This window comes from Emydura macquarii, unplaced genomic scaffold, assembly GCF_026122565.2.
Source record: "Emydura macquarii macquarii isolate MOO-44397 ecotype Brisbane River unplaced genomic scaffold, CSIRO-AGI_Emac_v2 contig_968, whole genome shotgun sequence".
Taxonomy (NCBI): domain Eukaryota; kingdom Metazoa; phylum Chordata; order Testudines; family Chelidae; genus Emydura; species Emydura macquarii.
Genome location: NW_027131105.1, coordinates 7,817,246 through 7,834,453, shown reverse-complemented (window position 1 = coordinate 7,834,453; position 17,208 = coordinate 7,817,246). Strand labels below are relative to the sequence as shown.

At 60.1% G+C, this 17,208-nt stretch overlaps 3 protein-coding genes across 10 annotated transcripts; 1 reads left to right on the top strand and 2 right to left on the bottom strand.

The window, feature by feature from the left end:
- Nucleotides 1-202: 202 nt before the first annotated feature.
- On the bottom strand, nucleotides 203-6,035 carry LOC137150298 (cathepsin W-like). Of its 4 annotated transcripts, XM_067544132.1 has the most exons (12): nucleotides 5,914-6,035; nucleotides 5,377-5,469; nucleotides 4,286-4,352; nucleotides 3,720-3,833; nucleotides 3,480-3,613; nucleotides 3,191-3,290; nucleotides 2,550-2,630; nucleotides 1,961-2,077; nucleotides 1,436-1,500; nucleotides 1,220-1,310; nucleotides 1,017-1,075; nucleotides 203-476 (listed from the first exon to the last, which is right to left on the bottom strand). In XM_067544132.1, the coding sequence occupies exons 3-12, from the start codon at nucleotides 4,335-4,337 to the stop codon at nucleotides 363-365; spliced, it is 927 nt and encodes a 308-aa protein (XP_067400233.1). In that variant the 5' UTR covers nucleotides 4,338-4,352; nucleotides 5,377-5,469; nucleotides 5,914-6,035; the 3' UTR covers nucleotides 203-362. The 4 variants fall into 4 exon arrangements, with proteins under 4 accessions (XP_067400233.1, XP_067400230.1, XP_067400231.1 ...); XM_067544129.1 differs by having other exon boundaries at nucleotides 5,377-5,975; XM_067544130.1 differs by having other exon boundaries at nucleotides 1,224-1,310; nucleotides 5,377-5,975.
- Nucleotides 6,036-8,706: 2,671 nt separating this feature from the next.
- LOC137150453 (Bardet-Biedl syndrome 1 protein-like) lies at nucleotides 8,707-9,165 on the top strand. Its single transcript, XM_067544411.1, has 2 exons — nucleotides 8,707-8,838; nucleotides 9,055-9,165. Exons 1-2 carry the CDS (start codon nucleotides 8,707-8,709, stop codon nucleotides 9,163-9,165), a joined length of 243 nt encoding a protein of 80 aa, XP_067400512.1.
- Nucleotides 9,166-11,579: 2,414 nt separating this feature from the next.
- CTSW (cathepsin W) lies at nucleotides 11,580-16,857 on the bottom strand. Of its 5 annotated transcripts, XM_067544137.1 has the most exons (11): nucleotides 16,722-16,857; nucleotides 16,132-16,198; nucleotides 15,562-15,675; nucleotides 15,305-15,438; nucleotides 15,025-15,124; nucleotides 14,375-14,455; nucleotides 13,659-13,775; nucleotides 13,169-13,233; nucleotides 12,953-13,043; nucleotides 12,751-12,809; nucleotides 11,580-12,210 (listed from the first exon to the last, which is right to left on the bottom strand). In XM_067544137.1, the coding sequence occupies exons 1-11, from the start codon at nucleotides 16,809-16,811 to the stop codon at nucleotides 12,097-12,099; spliced, it is 1,032 nt and encodes a 343-aa protein (XP_067400238.1). In that variant the 5' UTR covers nucleotides 16,812-16,857; the 3' UTR covers nucleotides 11,580-12,096. The 5 variants fall into 5 exon arrangements, 3 of the variants coding, with proteins under 3 accessions (XP_067400238.1, XP_067400237.1, XP_067400239.1); XM_067544136.1 differs by lacking the exon at nucleotides 16,722-16,857 and having other exon boundaries at nucleotides 16,132-16,699; XR_010918940.1 differs by lacking the exon at nucleotides 16,722-16,857 and having other exon boundaries at nucleotides 12,140-12,210; nucleotides 12,957-13,043; nucleotides 16,132-16,714.
- Nucleotides 16,858-17,208: the final 351 nt, after the last annotated feature.

Genomic DNA, 17,208 nt, shown 5'->3' with positions numbered 1-17,208 from the left:
CACAGTTGCTTTACAGCGTCTAGGGTGTCAGCGTAGGGGCGGTGCAGGGGCGAGGGGGCATACACAGGTTAACAAGTAAACAACCTCCCCCTGTGCTCAAAGGGGCCACACACACAGCACATAAAAGCCGTTTAATGGATGTTTCAAAGGGTGCAGCAAAGGGCAGGAGCTTTGGCTTGGAACCAGGGGGTGTATCGCTGGCAGGGGAAAGCCCAGCTCTGGGTGCAGGTGGGGGTGGAGCTACAGCAGGTTGAGTATTGAATTTATTCCCCGATCTCACAGCGCCGCCCTTGGCCCACACACCCAGTTATTTCTGTGGTGATAGGATCAGGACTGTCAGCAGCCTCTCTGCAGCACCCCTTTCAGTGGGGGCACTTGACCTTCCGTCCCGGAGCTCCAGCACGTTGGACTGTGGCTGTTATAGGAAACTTGGTGATGCCACAGGCATTCGTGCCACGATGGAGACGGTAATAGCCCTGCCGAGGGGACGTGGTTAGGATCAGAGAGTATGGGAGAGTCTTCCCTCACCCAGGGCTGCTCTTTGCAGGGAACTCGCAGCAGCATAGCCACATCTCTCAGGGGTGCAAGATCCACCCCCGCCCCCCCCAGCAGACAGAGCTGTGTTGATCTAACCCATGGAGTAGCCAGGCCTAGGTACATGGAAGGATTCTTGCAGCAGCCTAGCTCCTCCATCTCGGGGAGATGAATTAACTTCAGCCATGGAAGAACTGTGCTGCAGTAGTGGTTTAAGTGTAGACAAACCCTCACTCAGCCCTCACATGTAACTGGAACAGGGGCTGAACCTGGAGGAGATGGGTGAGATAAAAGCCCACCCCCAGGTGGCTGTGTCTTAGCACTGGGCAGGGATCTCTATAAAAAGAGCCCCTGCACCTCTCCCCAGAGGTGGTTGCATCTCTGCAGGATCCCAGAGCCACATCCTCCTCCAGACAAAACCAACCAATCCACCCCCACACACACTGCTGTCCTGTGGGCAGCCCCATACACTCCCGACTCACCTTCTCTCCCCACTCTTTCCCCCAGGAGTTCTTGATGATCCAATAGTGCTTTTTATTCTCTGCATTAAATTAGTGGAGAAGAGAAAGGGGTTTTAGGGTGCTTTTCACAGCTGAGCCCCCTGCCCAGCCCATTTAACCCCATCTCCCCCACCTCCAAACCCTTGCATTGCCTGTCCATCCCCTGGCTGTGATGCCCCACTCACCCACCCCGTAGCCAACCAGCAGGGCAACATGATCCACTTGGTCTGGATTGCAGCTCATCACCGAGGGCTGGGAGATGCCCTTTTCATAATGCTGCGGAGGCACAAAAATGGGGAGGGTGGAAGTGAGTCAGGGAGGAGGCAGCTTAGTGTGCAGGTCACTGTGCTATAGGGTGAGTAGCCAGCCAAGTAGCCATTGCCGCAGTGGGGGGCACGTACCTTCATGAGAGCTGAGTTCAGGGTGACTGTGACTGAGCCGCAGGTTGCAAGGTGTGCAGCTATTTCTACAAGAGGAAACCCAAAAGTACAGGTGGGAGGAGGATCCACGAACAAACTTCAACTGCAGACAGGGCCCTGCCAGGCTGCTGCTGTCCCCACACCCTTGCTGCATTGGTCCTTGCCCCTCCCTGTGTCCTCTGGGCCCCTTGTATCCCTCACCTCCCCCCTCTGCTGCTCAGAGCTCCCCCAAAGCTAAGCATGAAACTAACCAGACCCTTGTTGGTTTCACACACATCAGCCCCTGCATCCTCCTGCCCATGCACAGCTGCCTCGAAACTGACCAGGGTCTTGGGCAGTTCTGGCCCTGGCTGGCACTATCCCCACCCTGGTCCTGCTCCCTCCACAAGCCCCTTTTGTCACCCCCTGATCCTGCTCTATCATCCCTCACATGCTCCCTGTGCCCCCACCACTTTACCCTGAATGACTCGTTCCCCCCACCTCAACCCCTCTTTTTCCAAGTCTCACCCTCCTCATCTCTAGGCAGCATCTCGAAGCCCTCGATATAGGCAGCTGGCTGATCCTCGTGCTGGCATTTCTCCTCTTTCCCTTCGTAGGGATAGTCAGCATTGCTGGTCAGACCTCCTGGGAGGGAGTGTATGTGAAAGGGCTCACCAGGGCTGGGACCACCTCATTTCCTGCTCCATCCTTCCCCTGTTCTGGACTCAAGGGTCAGAGTAAACCCCATCCCCCAAGTGGAGCCTGTCAAAGAGTTTGGCAGAGCAGGGTCTAGGAGTGAGGAGAGGTCTCCCTTCTGTATACAGTACTAGGGAGACTGCACCCAATCTGGGTCAGGGTCCATGCAGCACCGGGTGTGATGGGAGGCCCCAATCTCAGTCAATGAGTCTGTGCAGCAACAGGGGACCCAATCTGGGTCTGCACAGTGCATGGCACAATGGGGGGGCCTAATCTGGGACAGGGTGAGTACCCATGCCCTAAAATATCCTCACAATAAAACTGGGGGGAGGGATGAATAGGGAGAGTGCTGGTGGAGGAACTGCAGGGGGTTTATTGTCCCCAGGGAAAAGGAACCCATGTTCCTCCAGTGCCTACGTACCCATGCGTAGCACTGTGGTGAAGGCATCCCACACGAAACCCCCGCTGCATCCCACTCCGCACCAGCTGCAGTCCAACACTTCTGCAAGGGAACCAGGAGGTGAGCAGCAAGCCAGCTCCCCCTCTCCCCAGAGTCAGAGCTGGGATCCTGCCCCTGTTGGGGGGCACACACTGACCATCAAAGACCCCAATGGGCACCTGACTGACCTGGCAGCCAGGATTCCCCATTGTGGCTCCCAGCAGGGTCAGCACGTTAATATCTAGTGGGGGATAGTTCCACAGGCAGAGCTCTGCTGATAGTGGCAGGTGAGGGGATCCCAGCCCACCAGGAGGCGAGTCTGTGGTGGGACTCCCCCCACCCCCCTGAGTGCTAATGGGGTGCTAATCCATGAAACCCCCTGCAGGGAGATATGGTCCCTAGATACCCCACACACTCAGCCTGCTGCCAGGGCAGGGTCTCAAGGGTTAAAAGCGTCCAGTTTGGGACAGGAAGTGAAGGGGAAATTTAACAAGATCCTGGGCTAGGAGGGGGGAGGGGATTAGAAGGGCCCCAGCCGGGAGGGGGTGCTGTGCCCAGCGGGGCAGCGCTGGGGTGACCCGCCCTGTTCCAGTCGAGGGGGGCTCCCGGGTCCCAGCTCGTACCTTGCACCGAGAGGTTCCGGGGCTGGTGGAAGTGGATGTTCCAGAGGGACTCGATGTTGGAGACGGCGGCGAAGGCCCAGCAGGAGCGGCACTCCCGGCCCTGCGGGGAGCGGGCAGCCTCAGCGCGGCGCTAGGGGGCGCTCAGAGCTGACCCCCGGGCCCCGCTCAGGGCTGGGGGGCGCTGGCTCGGGTTAGCTGCTGAGTCCCCCATGACAGCCCCGGCCCGGCCCGGCCCCATCTAAGTGCCCGTCCGGGGGCTCCCAACCCCCCCCCGGCCCTCCCCCACTACCTGGTTCTTCACGGCAGTCACGGCCCCCGCCTTCCTCCAATCGCAGGACTGGGGCAGCTTCCCGGGCAGGAGTCGGGGGGCCCGGCGCATGGGGGGCGGCGCGGGGCTCCGGAACATGCCCCGGAACTCCTCATCTGGGGAGATGGGGGGAGATGGAGCTGAGGGGGGGAGATGGAGCTGAGGGGGGGAGCGGAGTGACGGGTGCACGGGCAGGGGCATGGGGCGGGGGACGCTCCCCACCTGTCCAGTCGCTGAAGCGGGTCACCCCGTACTGCCCGGTGCCCAGCTCCGTCTCCTGCAGGCGTCGCGCCGCGAGCAGGTTCCGCGTGAAGATCCCGAAGCGTCTGCGCTGCTCTGCGGGGGAGGGGAGGGCGATGGGCACCGGGGGCGCGACCCCCCCAGCCCCTGGCACCGGACCGCCCGCTCCCGGCCTCAGCGCAATCGGAGGCGGGGGTTTCCACGCCGCCGGCGTCTCTTTCCGCTGCTACCGAGAGCCGCGGGGGCCGGGGCTGGGTGTGAACGCGGCCTGGTGGAACGGACACGGCAGCTGCGGAGCCCCCCCTGCACCCCCGGGCCTGAGACCCGCCGGGGGAGGGGAGCACGAGGGGCCCCGGCCAGTTGCTCTAGCTGGAGCGGCCAGGCCGGGCTCAGAGGCGGCTGGAGTCGGAGGAGCGAAGCAAGGGACCGGGCTGCGCTACCTGCCCCCGCTCCAGCCTCCCCCTCCCCCCGTAACAGGCTCCAGGGAGAGACCCCTGCCCCCCAATCCCCGCCACAGTAGCCCCCGCCCCCAGTCCCCGGACCGTCACCTTCGGGGCTCCTGTAGGTTCTGTTGAACCGGATCAGAAAATCCTTGAACATGCCAGTCACTTCAGCCTGAAAGGCACAAACCGGGGCAGGGTGGGGAGCGAAGGGGAGCCCAGCAGCCAGTGCCCCTGCCTCAGTCCCCACCCCCACCCCGGGCTCCGTCCCCCTCCCAGCTCTGTGGGTGCCCCTCAATCCCGACCCACAGCCCCCGCTAGCCCTGCTTTGGGTGCAGGGTGGAGCCCGTCGATGGCTATGAACATGGCGGGATCTGCCCATGTGGGTGGGTGTCGGGGTCTGGGTGTAGCTGGGGTGTCTGGGGGAGCACATGGAGCATGGGGGAGTGTGCGGAGGATGCATGTGAGGGTGCAAGGAGCGTGAGGCACAGGGTGGCTGACAGTGCGGGTACAGGGCCCTTCCCCTCTGGGGTGCTGGCTCCAATCCTCATCCCCGAATTAGCCATGCATGCACCGAGTTACTGGTTCTCAGCCTGGTTGCCAGGGGGCTCTGGGCACAGACGCTAGGTGTCTTCTCTGGCTTTCAGCCCACCTCCCCCCAAAACTGCTCCACCCAGGTGCGTCCTCCATCCCTTACCTTGCTGAATTCAGGGGGCAAGATGGAACCAGCTGTGAGGGCCCAGACCCACAGCAGCAGGAGGCAAGGACTCAGGACTCCTGGCCCCATGGCAGTAGCTGCTCAGTGCCTGCCCGGGCTCCTGGGAGGGGCGATTATACGGGCACAGACAGGCAGGAGAGCAACAGAAACCACAGAGCTGAAGAGCCGGAGGTGTGAGATCCGGGGGGGGAGGGGCCGGCAGACCTGGGGGGGAAATCCGAGGTATGGGGGCTGGGTCTCAGACTTCCAAGTAGCCTCAAACCTGCTCCCCTGCCCTCAGAGTCTGCGTCACGGAGGAGGAGAGAACTGGGGAGAAGATACTGGAGAGCACTGCTCCATCAGTTCCCATTGTCCATCTGCCCCAGTGGCTCCCTGGCAGGGGGGCATTTAACCCAAGGCACCATCCCCCCTCCCCACCCCCGATGGGAGGTACCAGGACTGTGGGAGCAAAGATATTCATGGAAGCTGCAGCAAAGCGAACCTCTGTGTTTCGGGCTGGCTGGAGCTGCTCATGCTGGAATCCGGCTGGGGTGCTTGGGTCCGTACCCCGAGTCCAGGGAAAAGGCCAGAAAGTCTGCAAGGAACAGGATGAGCCATGACTCCAGCCAACCTCCCACCACGGAGGTGAGGCACACAGCGCCCCCTGCTGAGTTCGCTGCAGCTCAGCACCGCCTAGGGTGGCATTAGGGCACTGGAGCCAGCACTGACTGTGAGGGGCAGAGCACCCGCCACCCATTCCCCTTGTCTAGCTAGCGAGGCGGGGCCGAGCAGAGACTTGGCTGGGCCTGGCCCACTCCCCGCTGAGGCCTTGAACAGGTGCAGGCCCAGACTTTGCAAACAGCTAATCTCCGGCCGGATTTCAGAGCTGCCAGGCCCCATCCCCAGCTCCTTGCACACAACAGAACAGGGCCCTGTGCCTCATCCTGACCCACAACCCCCTGCTAGCTCAGCCCTGGGTTCCCCCAGCTCTGCCACTGCCCTGCCATCCCACCTCACAGGCTGCTGCACCTCTCCCCACCTGGGCCAGTATCAGGTGTCAGCACCAGGACCCTCAACAGCCGGTGAAGGCAGCTGAGGGGTGGGAATAGCTGGAGCTCCCAGAAGCCTGGGCTCTATTCTGAGAGCCAGGACTCCTGGGTTCTACCCCAGCCCTGGGAGGGGCATGTTATTGGAGCCAGGGGACTCCACTCTCAGCTGATTGCCATGAGTCTGTTCCCTGCTGCAGCCCAGCTTGGCTCACAATCCCTGTGGTGGGGCAAGAGCGACCTCCTCAAGGGCCCCATCCCCGTCTTTGCAGGGCCCAGATCACTCAGTACCGAACTCGCTCTGCTCCCCCTGCCCCCAGAGACAGCAGTGCTCTGGCACCCTTCCCCTGAGCCAGAGCCCACTGCGGGGTCACCCGCCTCCTGATCTGGGAGTGGGGAGTGCCCCTGAGCCTGCAGCTTTCCAGGCACTTGGGACTAAAGAGCCTCGAACACTGAGGCAGGACTGGCTGCGGGTCTGGATTGAAGGGCTGGGGCAGAGCTAACGGGGATCCCAAGGCTGGGATGGGGGGTGAGGCTGTGGGAGGGGCCTGAAGGACATCTGTTCTTGTGTTGTCTGCCCACCGGCAGGGTCAGGCTCCTCTGTGTGTGTGTGTGTGTGTGTGGAGAGTGGGTGTGTAGTTGTGGTGTTTTCTCTCCCCAGCTGCCAGAAGCAGGCCCCGGTCCAGGTGGATGGTGGGGGTATTGAATTGTTGTATAGCACTGATGTGTTTTGTAGGGTCTGTGTAGTTGTGCAGCTGTGTTAAGTTGTCATTCTCCAGCTGCAGGGAGCAGGCCCTGGCACCATGGGGAGGATTTCTTTATGGCAATATTTTGTTGTGATGTCGCAGTGGACCACTGTTGCGTTGGGTAGGGGATTGTTATGTTGTTGTATAGCAGTGTTGTGGCGTGTAATTGTATAGTAGTAGTTTTGTGTAGCTGTGGTGTGTAGCTATGTAGCAGAGCTGCAGCGTGTAGTGTGTTGTGTGGTGGTTGTGGTTTGTAGTTATGTTGCACTGTTGTGTAGCGTGCTGTGTTTATATTGTGTAGTAGTATTGTGGTATGTAGTTGTGTTGTGGTATGCAGTGTTATGTAGCTGTGGTGTGTAATTGTACAGCATTGGGTATCTGCGGTATGTTGCATAGTAGTGTGCTGTGTGTTTGTTGTGGTGTGTCGTTGTGTTGTGTAGCCGTGTTGTGTGCAGGAGATTGTGTTACGTTGCTGTGTAGCGCTCTTGTGTTGTCTCCCAGTTGCAGGGAGCAGACCTGGCCCGGGTGGGGGAGGGTCGCACTGCTCTGGCTGCTGCTAGTGGCCCGAGCTCCAGGAGATCCCAGTGCCTGACGGGGGAGGGGACGCGGGGGCTGCAGGCTGCCCAGGCCAAGGCCAGCACAGGGTTCCCAGCGCCCCCTGTGGAGCAGCAGCTGGGTGAGTGATGCCCCAGGTTACCTGCCCCACAGCCCCCCTCTCACCTGGACCCCCCTACAGCCCCACTCCTCAGCCCCTTCCCCTGAGGGCAGCACCGGGGTAATACCCTCCCCCTCCCACCTCACAGAGCCCCTTCCCCTCCCACTGCTTCCCCCTCCCCTGTACACCTCCCCCTGACCCACTGCTTCCCCTTTCATGTCCCCATTCCCTCCATTGCCCTCCTCAGCCCCACTCCTGGGGGGCAGGACTAGAGTGAGTGACACTCCCCCCACTGGGGATCCCCCCAATGAACCCTCAGGTCCCCTCCATGAGTGACACGCCCCTCTCATTGGCAGCACCTCCACCCCCATGGTAACCAATCAGGTGATCAGGTTTCTGTGTCTGCAGATACCTCTTCTAGTCAGACACTGCTAATCCACCCACAGGATCATGCACAGAGTCTCACTAGCTGGTCATCTACTGGATCCCTCCCCAACAGCCAATGAGGGGCTAGGACCGCTGGGTTCTATCCTGGCTTTGAGAGTGGAGTGGGGGCTAGTGGTTAGGGGAGGAGTCTGTGACTCAGGACTCCTGGGTTTGATTCCCAGCTCTGGGGGTGGTGTCTAGTGCTTAGAGCGCGGTGGACCAGAACTTCTGGGTTTATTCCTAGCTTTGCCCCTGCCTGCCTGGAGGTCTTGAGGATGCACTTGTGTCTGTAACCAATCCTTACATCCCCGCTGCACAGCCCAGGCATCTGGTCCTTTCATTCCTATTGCCCCAGAGTTCCACAGCCCCCAAACCACCCCCATATGGAGACCATCCCTTCAGTCCCTGCTTGTCTCCCTCACTGTCCTACTGACACTCATAGGCCCCCTTGTTCCTGAAGACCCCTCTGCAGAGACCAAAAAACCCCAGTTTGTTCCCCTTAGGTTGAAACCCCCCCCCCCCATCCTCCCCTCCCTGCCCCTGGATCTCAGCTGGCATAGCTGGATGCTGCACCCTGAGACATTTGCCTTCACTGTGTGCCTGTCTCCCTCGCCCCCAGATTCCTGGCCCAAGAGGTACCAGAATGGAGAGTTTTGTGAACCCATATAAGGGGCAACCGATCAAGTGCCAGGTGGGTTTCTGCTCTGCCCTGGGTCTGGGGGAAACTCTCCAGTGGATCCCCCCAGAGCAGCAAACTCGGAGGGTGAGGGTTGGAGAAAGGGGATATTCTAGCATTGCCAGCTCTCCACCCGTCTCCCGTGGGTCCTAGCAGAGCCATCCAGGTACCCTTATCTCCCATCATGTCCCTTTAGAGACTGGCGCTGCCCTCCCTGGGTAGAGATGGGGACTGGAGTGGGGGGAGAGGTCCATGCACCCCTCATGCTCATATCAGCGTCGAGATGGTCATCACCTGCATGAGCACACTGAAGAAGAACATGGCGGACGAGGACGCAGTCAGCTGCCTGGTGATCGGGACAGAGAATGCTGACGTCCTCATCCTGGAGCCTGAGGCCTTCACTATCCTGGCCAAGGTGAGTGGGTGCCAGGTGAGGGGGTTTATGGAAACAGCCATCGCACCGCATCCCAGAGGTGGCATCTCAGCACTGAGCGATGGGTCCCTGTATAAACAGCCCCTGCACCGCACCCCAGAGGAGGCTGCATCTCAGCACCAGGTGAGGGACCCCTGCTCATGTATAGCTCGTTCCCATGGCTGTGGGGCCGCCCCACCTCTCCATTTGCTGTCGCAGATGATGTTGCCGCACGTGCCAGCCTTCCTGGACGTGATGGGACAGTTTGATGTGGAGTACCGGGTCACAGTGGCCTGCAGGGATGGGAACATTTACATCCTGCGCAGGTGACAGCCAACCACGAGTGGGGGGCACTTGGGCTGGAATGGGGCAAAGGGGAAAGCAGGGGAACGCTGAGGAGTATAAGATGAGGGACCTGGTATATCCCCACTTCCCCCGGATCAGACCTGTGGCCCTTTCCAGCCCGGTATTCCCTTTCCCTCTGAACACGCCCATGAGCCCATCCCAATATTCTGCCTCCCTGCTGCCCACTGCCCAGCAGCCACCAATGCCAGTTGCCCATAATGCACCTTTGTAGCATTCTCCCGTGCGGGGTGATTCCCTCTAGAAGCCCTGAACCTCAGGGAGCCCTGTCGGAAGAGTTCCTCTGAGAGAGCTGGCATGCTGGGTAGATGGGGGGGGAGAGCATTTGTCATATTGATGTTAATCAAATCATCATCATTCATGGGAGGTATGCCATGTCAGGTACTGTTAGAATGGCTATCAGGTGCTAAGTAAGATGATGATTATATTAATGTGTTGTGTGTAGTGGAAGTTTAGGGACATATTTGATGTATGTGTGTTTCAAATTGTGCTGGCTGGGATACACCCCAGACAGAGAGGCGGCAGGACAATAGCCTGCTTAATAGTCCATCAAAACCTTTACAGAAGCAAAGGGCCCAGGAAGAAACTAAAGGCATACCTGAAGAGTTATCAGGATTGGCCCATGTCACTCTGGACTCCATTTTAGTTCTTGTGACTTTCCACAGTACCAGAGGGAACTATACAAGCCTGCAACTCCACATTTCTTCCAGAAACCTGCTGTATATGGACTTTCAGTCATTTGTATATATCTGATTTGTTTTGACCCTTTAACATTTCTCTTATGGTTTATTTCTTTCTTTTTACAATAAACCTTTAGTTTTAGTTACTAAAGGACTGGCTGGCAACGTGGTATTGTAGGTAAGATCCAAACTTATATTGAACTGGTGCTGTGGCTGACCCTTTGGGTCAGAGGGAACCTTTTTAGTAAAGAGCATAGAGTTTAAATAACTGGTCTCTTTACTGGACCTAGTGTGGATTTGGGAGAGAGGAACTGGAATGCAATAAAGGAGGCTGTGGGCATTTGTGGACTGGCTTCTTGATAACCAGTGTGGGGAAATCAGAAGCAGTTCGTGGCTGGTTGGAAAGCCGGGCTTCAGTGTCACCCACCAGTGCTGGGAGAATCTGCTCTCCTTTTGCAGCCTGCCCTGAACTTGGCATTCTCAGGTGGCTACCCTGGGCATGGATGGGTCACAAGAGCATCTTGAGGGGGCTGGATCCCATTTCTCTGTCCCTCTGCATGGCGGGGGGATTTGTGGGAGCAGGAGGTCCATGAAGGTCACAGAATAAGTCTGAGCAAGAGCCAGGAGCCACAGACACATCCAGCCAGAGTTTCACAGGGAGAGCAGTTTGCCCTTCAAACAATGGGGGGCAGGGAACTCCCCTTCACTTGGGGGCTTCCAGTCCAGACTGGATGCGTCTCTCTAGCTCACTGAGCAGATCTGGGCCGAACGCAGGAACGGTGGGGGTGGGATCTGGGATTCAGTCATTTCTTTAGATTTCTAGGGGTCCCTTCTTGTGGTTCCTCTGATGGGGAACCCCGCTCCCACCCCAGACTGGCTCTCTGGCCCCTGCCCAGAGCTTGATTGGCTGTGGGATCAAGTACTCTTCTCTCCCCTTGCACTGAACCTAGGCTCAGGATCTTCCCCCTACCCCCACGCCCCACCTCCAGGTCCAGGGCATCGGCCCCACCTTCAAACTGACCCTCCACATTCAGAACACATCAGCTGGGTGCCCCTCCATCAACCTGCTAGTGAGCTTCCTCTACGACCAGAGCCTCTATGCCATGAAGAGAGCTTTCTTCAAGGTACTTCCCCTGCCCGCACCAACCTCTGACCCCCCTGCGGGCCCCTGCCTTCAGTCTGACTCAGCTTTGTCTCCCTGCAGGCCCCCATGCTGGTCCCAGGACTGAACTACCCCATTGAAACCTTTGTGGAGTGTCTGAGCGACAAGGGGATCTCAGATGTCATCAAGGTTTGTACAGGGACACCGTGCCCCCTAAAGATGCCTGAATCTTTATAAACTCCCACCGTGCTCCTGGTGTGAGTTGGTGGATGGGGGTAAGACCCAGCAGTGGCTGCATATGGGCACCAGGCTCTGCTCTCTCATGCTGGGAGCTCGGTCTCCTGTGTTGCGGGAGGGCCAGAGCACACCCTTGCTGACTGCCCACATCAACATGCCAGTGCATGAGGGCCTGGCTGGTGCCTGGACCGCCTCTGGGGGTTGATATAGACCAGAGCTGCAGTAGATCCCATAGGAGCCCTCCCTGGATCAGAGACAGGACTGGGAGCCGAGGCCCACTCCTGTATAGGGACCCACCAGTCAACCCCTGGTGCACACTGCTGCATAGGAGCATGTGAAAGGGGGGTGTCGGGTCTGCCCTCTCCACCTCTGGCCAGGGGCCCAGAGACAGCTTACACAGGAGTGGGTGGGGAGAGGATCCAGAGCTCCTGGGGCATCTCCCCCATCCACAGCCCTGAGGGCAGCACCTGGAAATCCCTGCGCTGTGATCATAGCATCCCAATAAAGCCAGCACAGTTGCTTTACAGCGTCTAGGGTGTCAGCGTAGGGGCGGTGCAGGGGCGAGGGGGCATACACAGGTTAACAAGTAAACAACCTCCCCCTGCGCTCAAAGGGGCCACACACACAGCACATAAAAGCCATTTAATGGATGTTTCAAAGGGTGCAGCAAAGGGAAGGAGCTTTGGCTTGGAACCAGTGGGTGTATCGCTGGCAGGGGAAAGCCCAGCACTGGGTGCAGGTGGGGGTGGAGCTATAGCAGGTTGAGTATTGAATTTATTCCCCGATCTCATAGCGCCACCCTTGGCCCCCACACGCAGTTACTTCTGTGGTGGTAGGATCAGGACTGTCAGCAGCCTCTCTGCACCAGCAGCACCCTCTTCACGGGGGGCAGTTGACCTTCCGGCCCGGAGCTCCAGCAGCATGGACGATGGCTGTTATAGGGAACGAGGTGATGCCACAGGCGTTGGTGCCACGATGCAGACGGTAATAGCCCTGCCGAGGGGACGTGGTTAGGATCAGAGAATACGGGAGAGTCTTCCCTCACCCAAGGCTGGTCTGTGCGGGGAACTCGCAGCAGCATAGCCACATCTCTCAGGGGTGCAAGATCCGCCCTCGCCCCCCCCCAGCAGACAGAGCTGTGTTGATCTAACCCATGGAGTAGCCAGGCCTAGGTACATGGAAGGATTCTTGCAGCAGCCTAGCTCCTCCCTCTCAGGGAGATGAACTAACTTCAGCCATGGGAGAACTGTGCTGCGGTAGTGGTTTAAGTGTAGACAAACCCTCACTCAGCCCTTGCATGTAACTGGAACAGGAACTGAACCTGGAGGAGATGGGTGAGATAAAAGCCCACCCCCAGATGGCTGTGTCTTAGCGCTGGGCAGGGATCTCTATAGAAAGAGCCCCTGCACCTCTCCCCAGAGGTGGTTGCATCTCTGCAGGATCCCACAGCACAGCCTCCTTCAGACAAAACCAACCAATCCACCCCCACACACACTGCTGTCCTGTGGGCAGCCCCATACACTCCCCACTCACCTTCTCTCCCCACTCTTTCCCCCAGGAGTTCTTGATGATCCAGTAGTGCTTTTTCTTCACTGCATTGAATTAGTGGAGAAGAGAAAGGGGTTTTAGGGTGCTTTTCACAGCTGAGTCCCCTGCCCAGCCCATTTAAACCCATCTCCCCACATCCAAACCCTTGCATTGCCTGTCCATCCCGTGGCTCTGATGCCCCACTCACCCACCCCGTAGCCAACCAGCAGGGCAACATGATCCACTTGGTCTGGATTGCAGCTTATCACCGAGGGCTGGGAGATGCCCTTTTCATAATGCTGCGGAGGCACAAAAATGGGGAAGGTGGAAGTGAGTCAGGGAGGAGGCAGCTTAGTGTGCAGGTCACTGTGCTATAGGGTGAGTAGCCAGCCAAGTAGCCATTGCCGCAGTGGGGGGCACGTACCTTCATGAGAGCTGAGTTCAGGGTGACTGTGACTGGGCCGCAGGTTGCAAGGTGTGCAGCTATTTCTACAAGAGGAAACCCAAAAGTACAGGTGGGAGGAGGATCCACGAACAAACTTCAACTGCAGACAGGGCCCTGCCAGGCTGCTGCTGTCCCCACACCCTTGCTGCATTGGTCCTTGTCCCTCCCTGTGTCCTCTGGGCCCCTTGTATCCCTCACCTCCCCCCTCTGCTGCTCAGAGCTCCCCCAAATCTAAGCATGAAACTAACCAGACCCTTGTTGGTTTCACACACATCAGCCCCTGCACCCTCCTACCCATGCACAGCTGCCTCGAAACTGACCAGGGTCTTGGGCAGTTCTGGCCCTGCTCCCCCCACCAACTGCTAGTCCTACTCTACTATCCCTCACTTGCTCCCTGTACCCCCACCACTCCACCCTGGATGACCCAGTCCCTCTGGCCCCACTTCAATCCCTTGCCCCCAAGCCTCACCCTCCTCGTCTCCAGGTAGCACCTCGAAGTCCTGGATATAAGCAGCCGCCTTACTGTGGCCCTGGCATTTTTCCTGTTTCCCTTCGTAGGGATAGTCATCCTCGCTGGTCAGACCTCCTGGGAGGGAGTGTATGTGAAAGGACTGAGCGGAGCTGGGAGCACCTCATTTCCCGCTCCATCCCTCACCTGTTGTGGACTCAGGGGTCAGAGTAAACCCCATCCCCCAAGTGGAGCCTGTCACAAAGAGTTTGGCAGAGCAGGGTCTAGGAGTGAGGAGGGGTCTCCCTTCTGTATACAGTACTAGGGAGACTGCACCCAATCTGGGTCAGGGTCCATGCAGCACCGGGTGTGACGGGAGGCCCCGATCTCAGTCAATGTGTCTGTGCAGCAACAGGGGACCCAATCTGGTCTGTGCAGTGCTTGGCACAATGGGGGGCCCAATCTGGGTCAGGATCTGCACAGTGCTGTGGGGCCCCCAATATCAGTCATGGGGACTTTGCAGCACCTGTGGTGATGTGGGGGGGGGGGGGGAAATCTGTGTCACGGCCTGTGCAGCGCCTGGCACGATGGGGACCCAATCTGGTTCAGCGTGAGTACCCATGCCCTAACATATCCTCACAGTAAAACTGTTGAGAGGGATGAATTGGGGGAGGAACTGCGGGGGTTTTAATTGTCCCCAGGGAAAAGGAACCCATGTTCCTCCAGTGCCTACGTACCCATGTTTAGCACTGTGGTGAAGGCGTTCCACACGAAGCCCCTGCTGCACCCTGCTCCGCACGTGCTGCAGTCCAACACCTCTGCAAGGGAAGCAGGAGGTGAGCAGCAAGCCAGCTCCCCCTCTCCCCAGAGTCAGAGCTGGGATCCTGCCCCTGTTGGGGGGCACACCCTGACCATCAAAGACCCCAGTGGGCACCTGCCTGACCTGGCAGCCAGGATTCCCCATCGTGGCTCCCAGCAGGGTGACCATCCCTGCACCTGCCACCTCCTGCGTTAATATCTAGTGGGGGAGAGTTCCACAGGCAGAGCTCTGCTGATGGGGGGGACGAGAGAGGAGGCGAGTCTGTGGTGGGACTCCCCCCACCCCCCCTGCGTGCTAATGGGGTGCTAATCCATGAAACCCCCCTGCAGGGAGATATGGTCCCTAGATACCCCACACACTCAGCCTGCTCCCAGGGCAGGGTCTCACGGGTTAAAAGCGTCCAGTTTGGGACAGGAAGTGAAGGGGAACTTTAACAGGATCCTGGGCTAGGAGGGGGGAGGGGATTAGAAGGGTCCCAGCCGGGAGGGGGTGCTGTGCCCAGCGGGGCAGCGCTGGGGTGACCCGCCCTGTTCCAGTCGAGGGGGGCTCCCGGGTCCCCGCTCGTACCTTGCACCGAGAGGTTCCGGGGCTGGTGGAAGTGGATGTTCCAGAGGGACTCGATGTTGGAGACGGCGGCGAAGGCCCAGCAGGAGCGGCACTCCCGGCCCTGCGGGGAGCGGGCAGCCTCAGCGCGGCGCTAGGGGGCGCTCAGAGCTGACCCCCGGGCCCCGCTCAGGGCTGGGGGGCGCTGGCTCGGGTTAGCTGCTGAGCCCCCCATGACAGCCCCGGCCCGGCCCCATCTAAGTGCCCGTCCGGGGGCTCCCAACCCGCCCCTGCCCCCCACTACCTGGTTCTTCACGGCAGTCACGGCCCCCGCCTTCCTCCAATCGCAGGACTGGGGCAGCTTCCCGGGCAGGAGTCGGGGGGCCCGGCGCATGGGGGGCGGCGCGGGGCTCCGGAACATGCCCCGGAACTCGTCGTCTGGGGAGATGGGGGGAGATGGAGCTGAGGGGGGGAGCGGAGTGACGGGTGCACGGGAGGGTGCAGGGCGGTGGGGGCGGGGGAGGGGCACGGGCAGGGGATGGGGCGGGGGTCGCTCCCCACCTGTCCAGTCGCTGAAGCGGGTCACCCCGTACTGCCCGGTGCCCAGCTCCGTCTCCTGCAGGCGTCGCGCCGCGAGCAGGTTCCGCGTGAAGATCCCGAAGCGTCTGCGCTGCTCTGCGGGGGGAGGGGAGGGCGATGGGCACCGGGGGCGCGACCCCCCCAGCCCCTGGCACCGGACCGCCCGCTCCCGGCCTCAGCGCAATCGGAGGCGGGGGGTTTCCACGCCGCCGGCGTCTCTTTCCGCTGCTACCGAGAGCCGCGGGGGGCCGGGGCTGGGTGTGAACGCGGCCTGGTGGAACGGACACGGCAGCTGCGGAGCCCCCCCTGCACCCCCGGGCCTGAGACCCGCCGGGGGAGGGGAGCACGAGGGGCCCCGGCCAGTTGCTCTAGCTGGAGCGGCCAGGCCGGGCTCAGAGGCGGCTGGAGTCGGAGGAGCGAAGCAAGGGACCGGGCTGCGCTACCTGCCCCCGCTCCAGCCTCCCCCTCCCCCCCGTAACAGCCTCCAGGGAGAGATCCCTGCCCCCCAATCCCCGCCACAGTAACCCCCGCCCCCAGCCCCCGGACCGTCACCTTCGGGGCTCCTGTAGGTTCTGTTGAACCGGATCAGAAAATCCTTGAACATGCCAGTCACTTCAGCCTGAAAGGCACAAACCGGGGCAGGGTGGGGAGCGAAGGGGAGCCCAGCAGCCAGTGCCCCTGCCTCAGTCCCCACCCCCACCCCGGGCTCCGTCCCCCTCCCAGCTCTGTGGGTGCCCCTCAATCCCGACCCACAGCCCCCTGCTAGCCCTGCTTTGGGTGCAGGGTGGAGCCCGTCGATGGCTATGAACATGGCGGGATGTGCCCATGTGGGTGGGTGTCGGGGTCTGGGTGTAGCTGGGGTGTCTGGGGGAGCACATGGAGCATGGGGGAGCGGGCGTAGGATGCATGTGAGGGTGCAAGGAGCATGAAGCACAGGGTGGCTGACAGTGCAGGTACAGGGCCCTTCCCCTCTGGGGTGCCGGCTCCAATCCTCATCCCCGAATTAGCCATGCATGCACCGAGTTACTGGTTCTCAGCCTGGTTGCCAGGGGACTCTGGGCACAGACGCTAGGTGTCTTCTCTGGCTTTCAGCCCACCTCCCCCCAAAACTGCTCCACCCAGGTGCGTCCTCCATCCCTTACCTTGCTGAATTCAGGGGGCAAGATGGAACCAGCTGTGAGGGCCCAGACCCACAGCAGCAGGAGGCAAGGACTCAGGACTCCTGGCCCCATGGCAGTAGCTGCTCAGTGCCTGCCCGGGCTCCTGGGAGGGGCGGTTATACGGGCACAGACAGGCAGGAGAGCAACAGAAACCACAGAGCTGAAGAGCTGGAGGTGTGAGATCCGGGGGGAGGGGCCGGCAGACCTGGGGGGAAATCCGAGGTATGGGGGCTGGGTCTCAGACCTCCAAGTAGCCTCAAACCTGCTCCCCTGTCCTCAGAGTCTGCGTCACGGAGGAGGAGAGAACTGGGGAGAAGATATTGGGGAGCACTGCTCCATCAGTTCCCATTGTCCATCTGCCCCAGTGGCTCCCTGGCAGGGGGGCATTTAACCCAAGGCACCATCCCCCCTCCCCACCCCCGATGGGAGGTACCAGGACTGTGGGAGCAAAGATATTCATGGAAGCTGC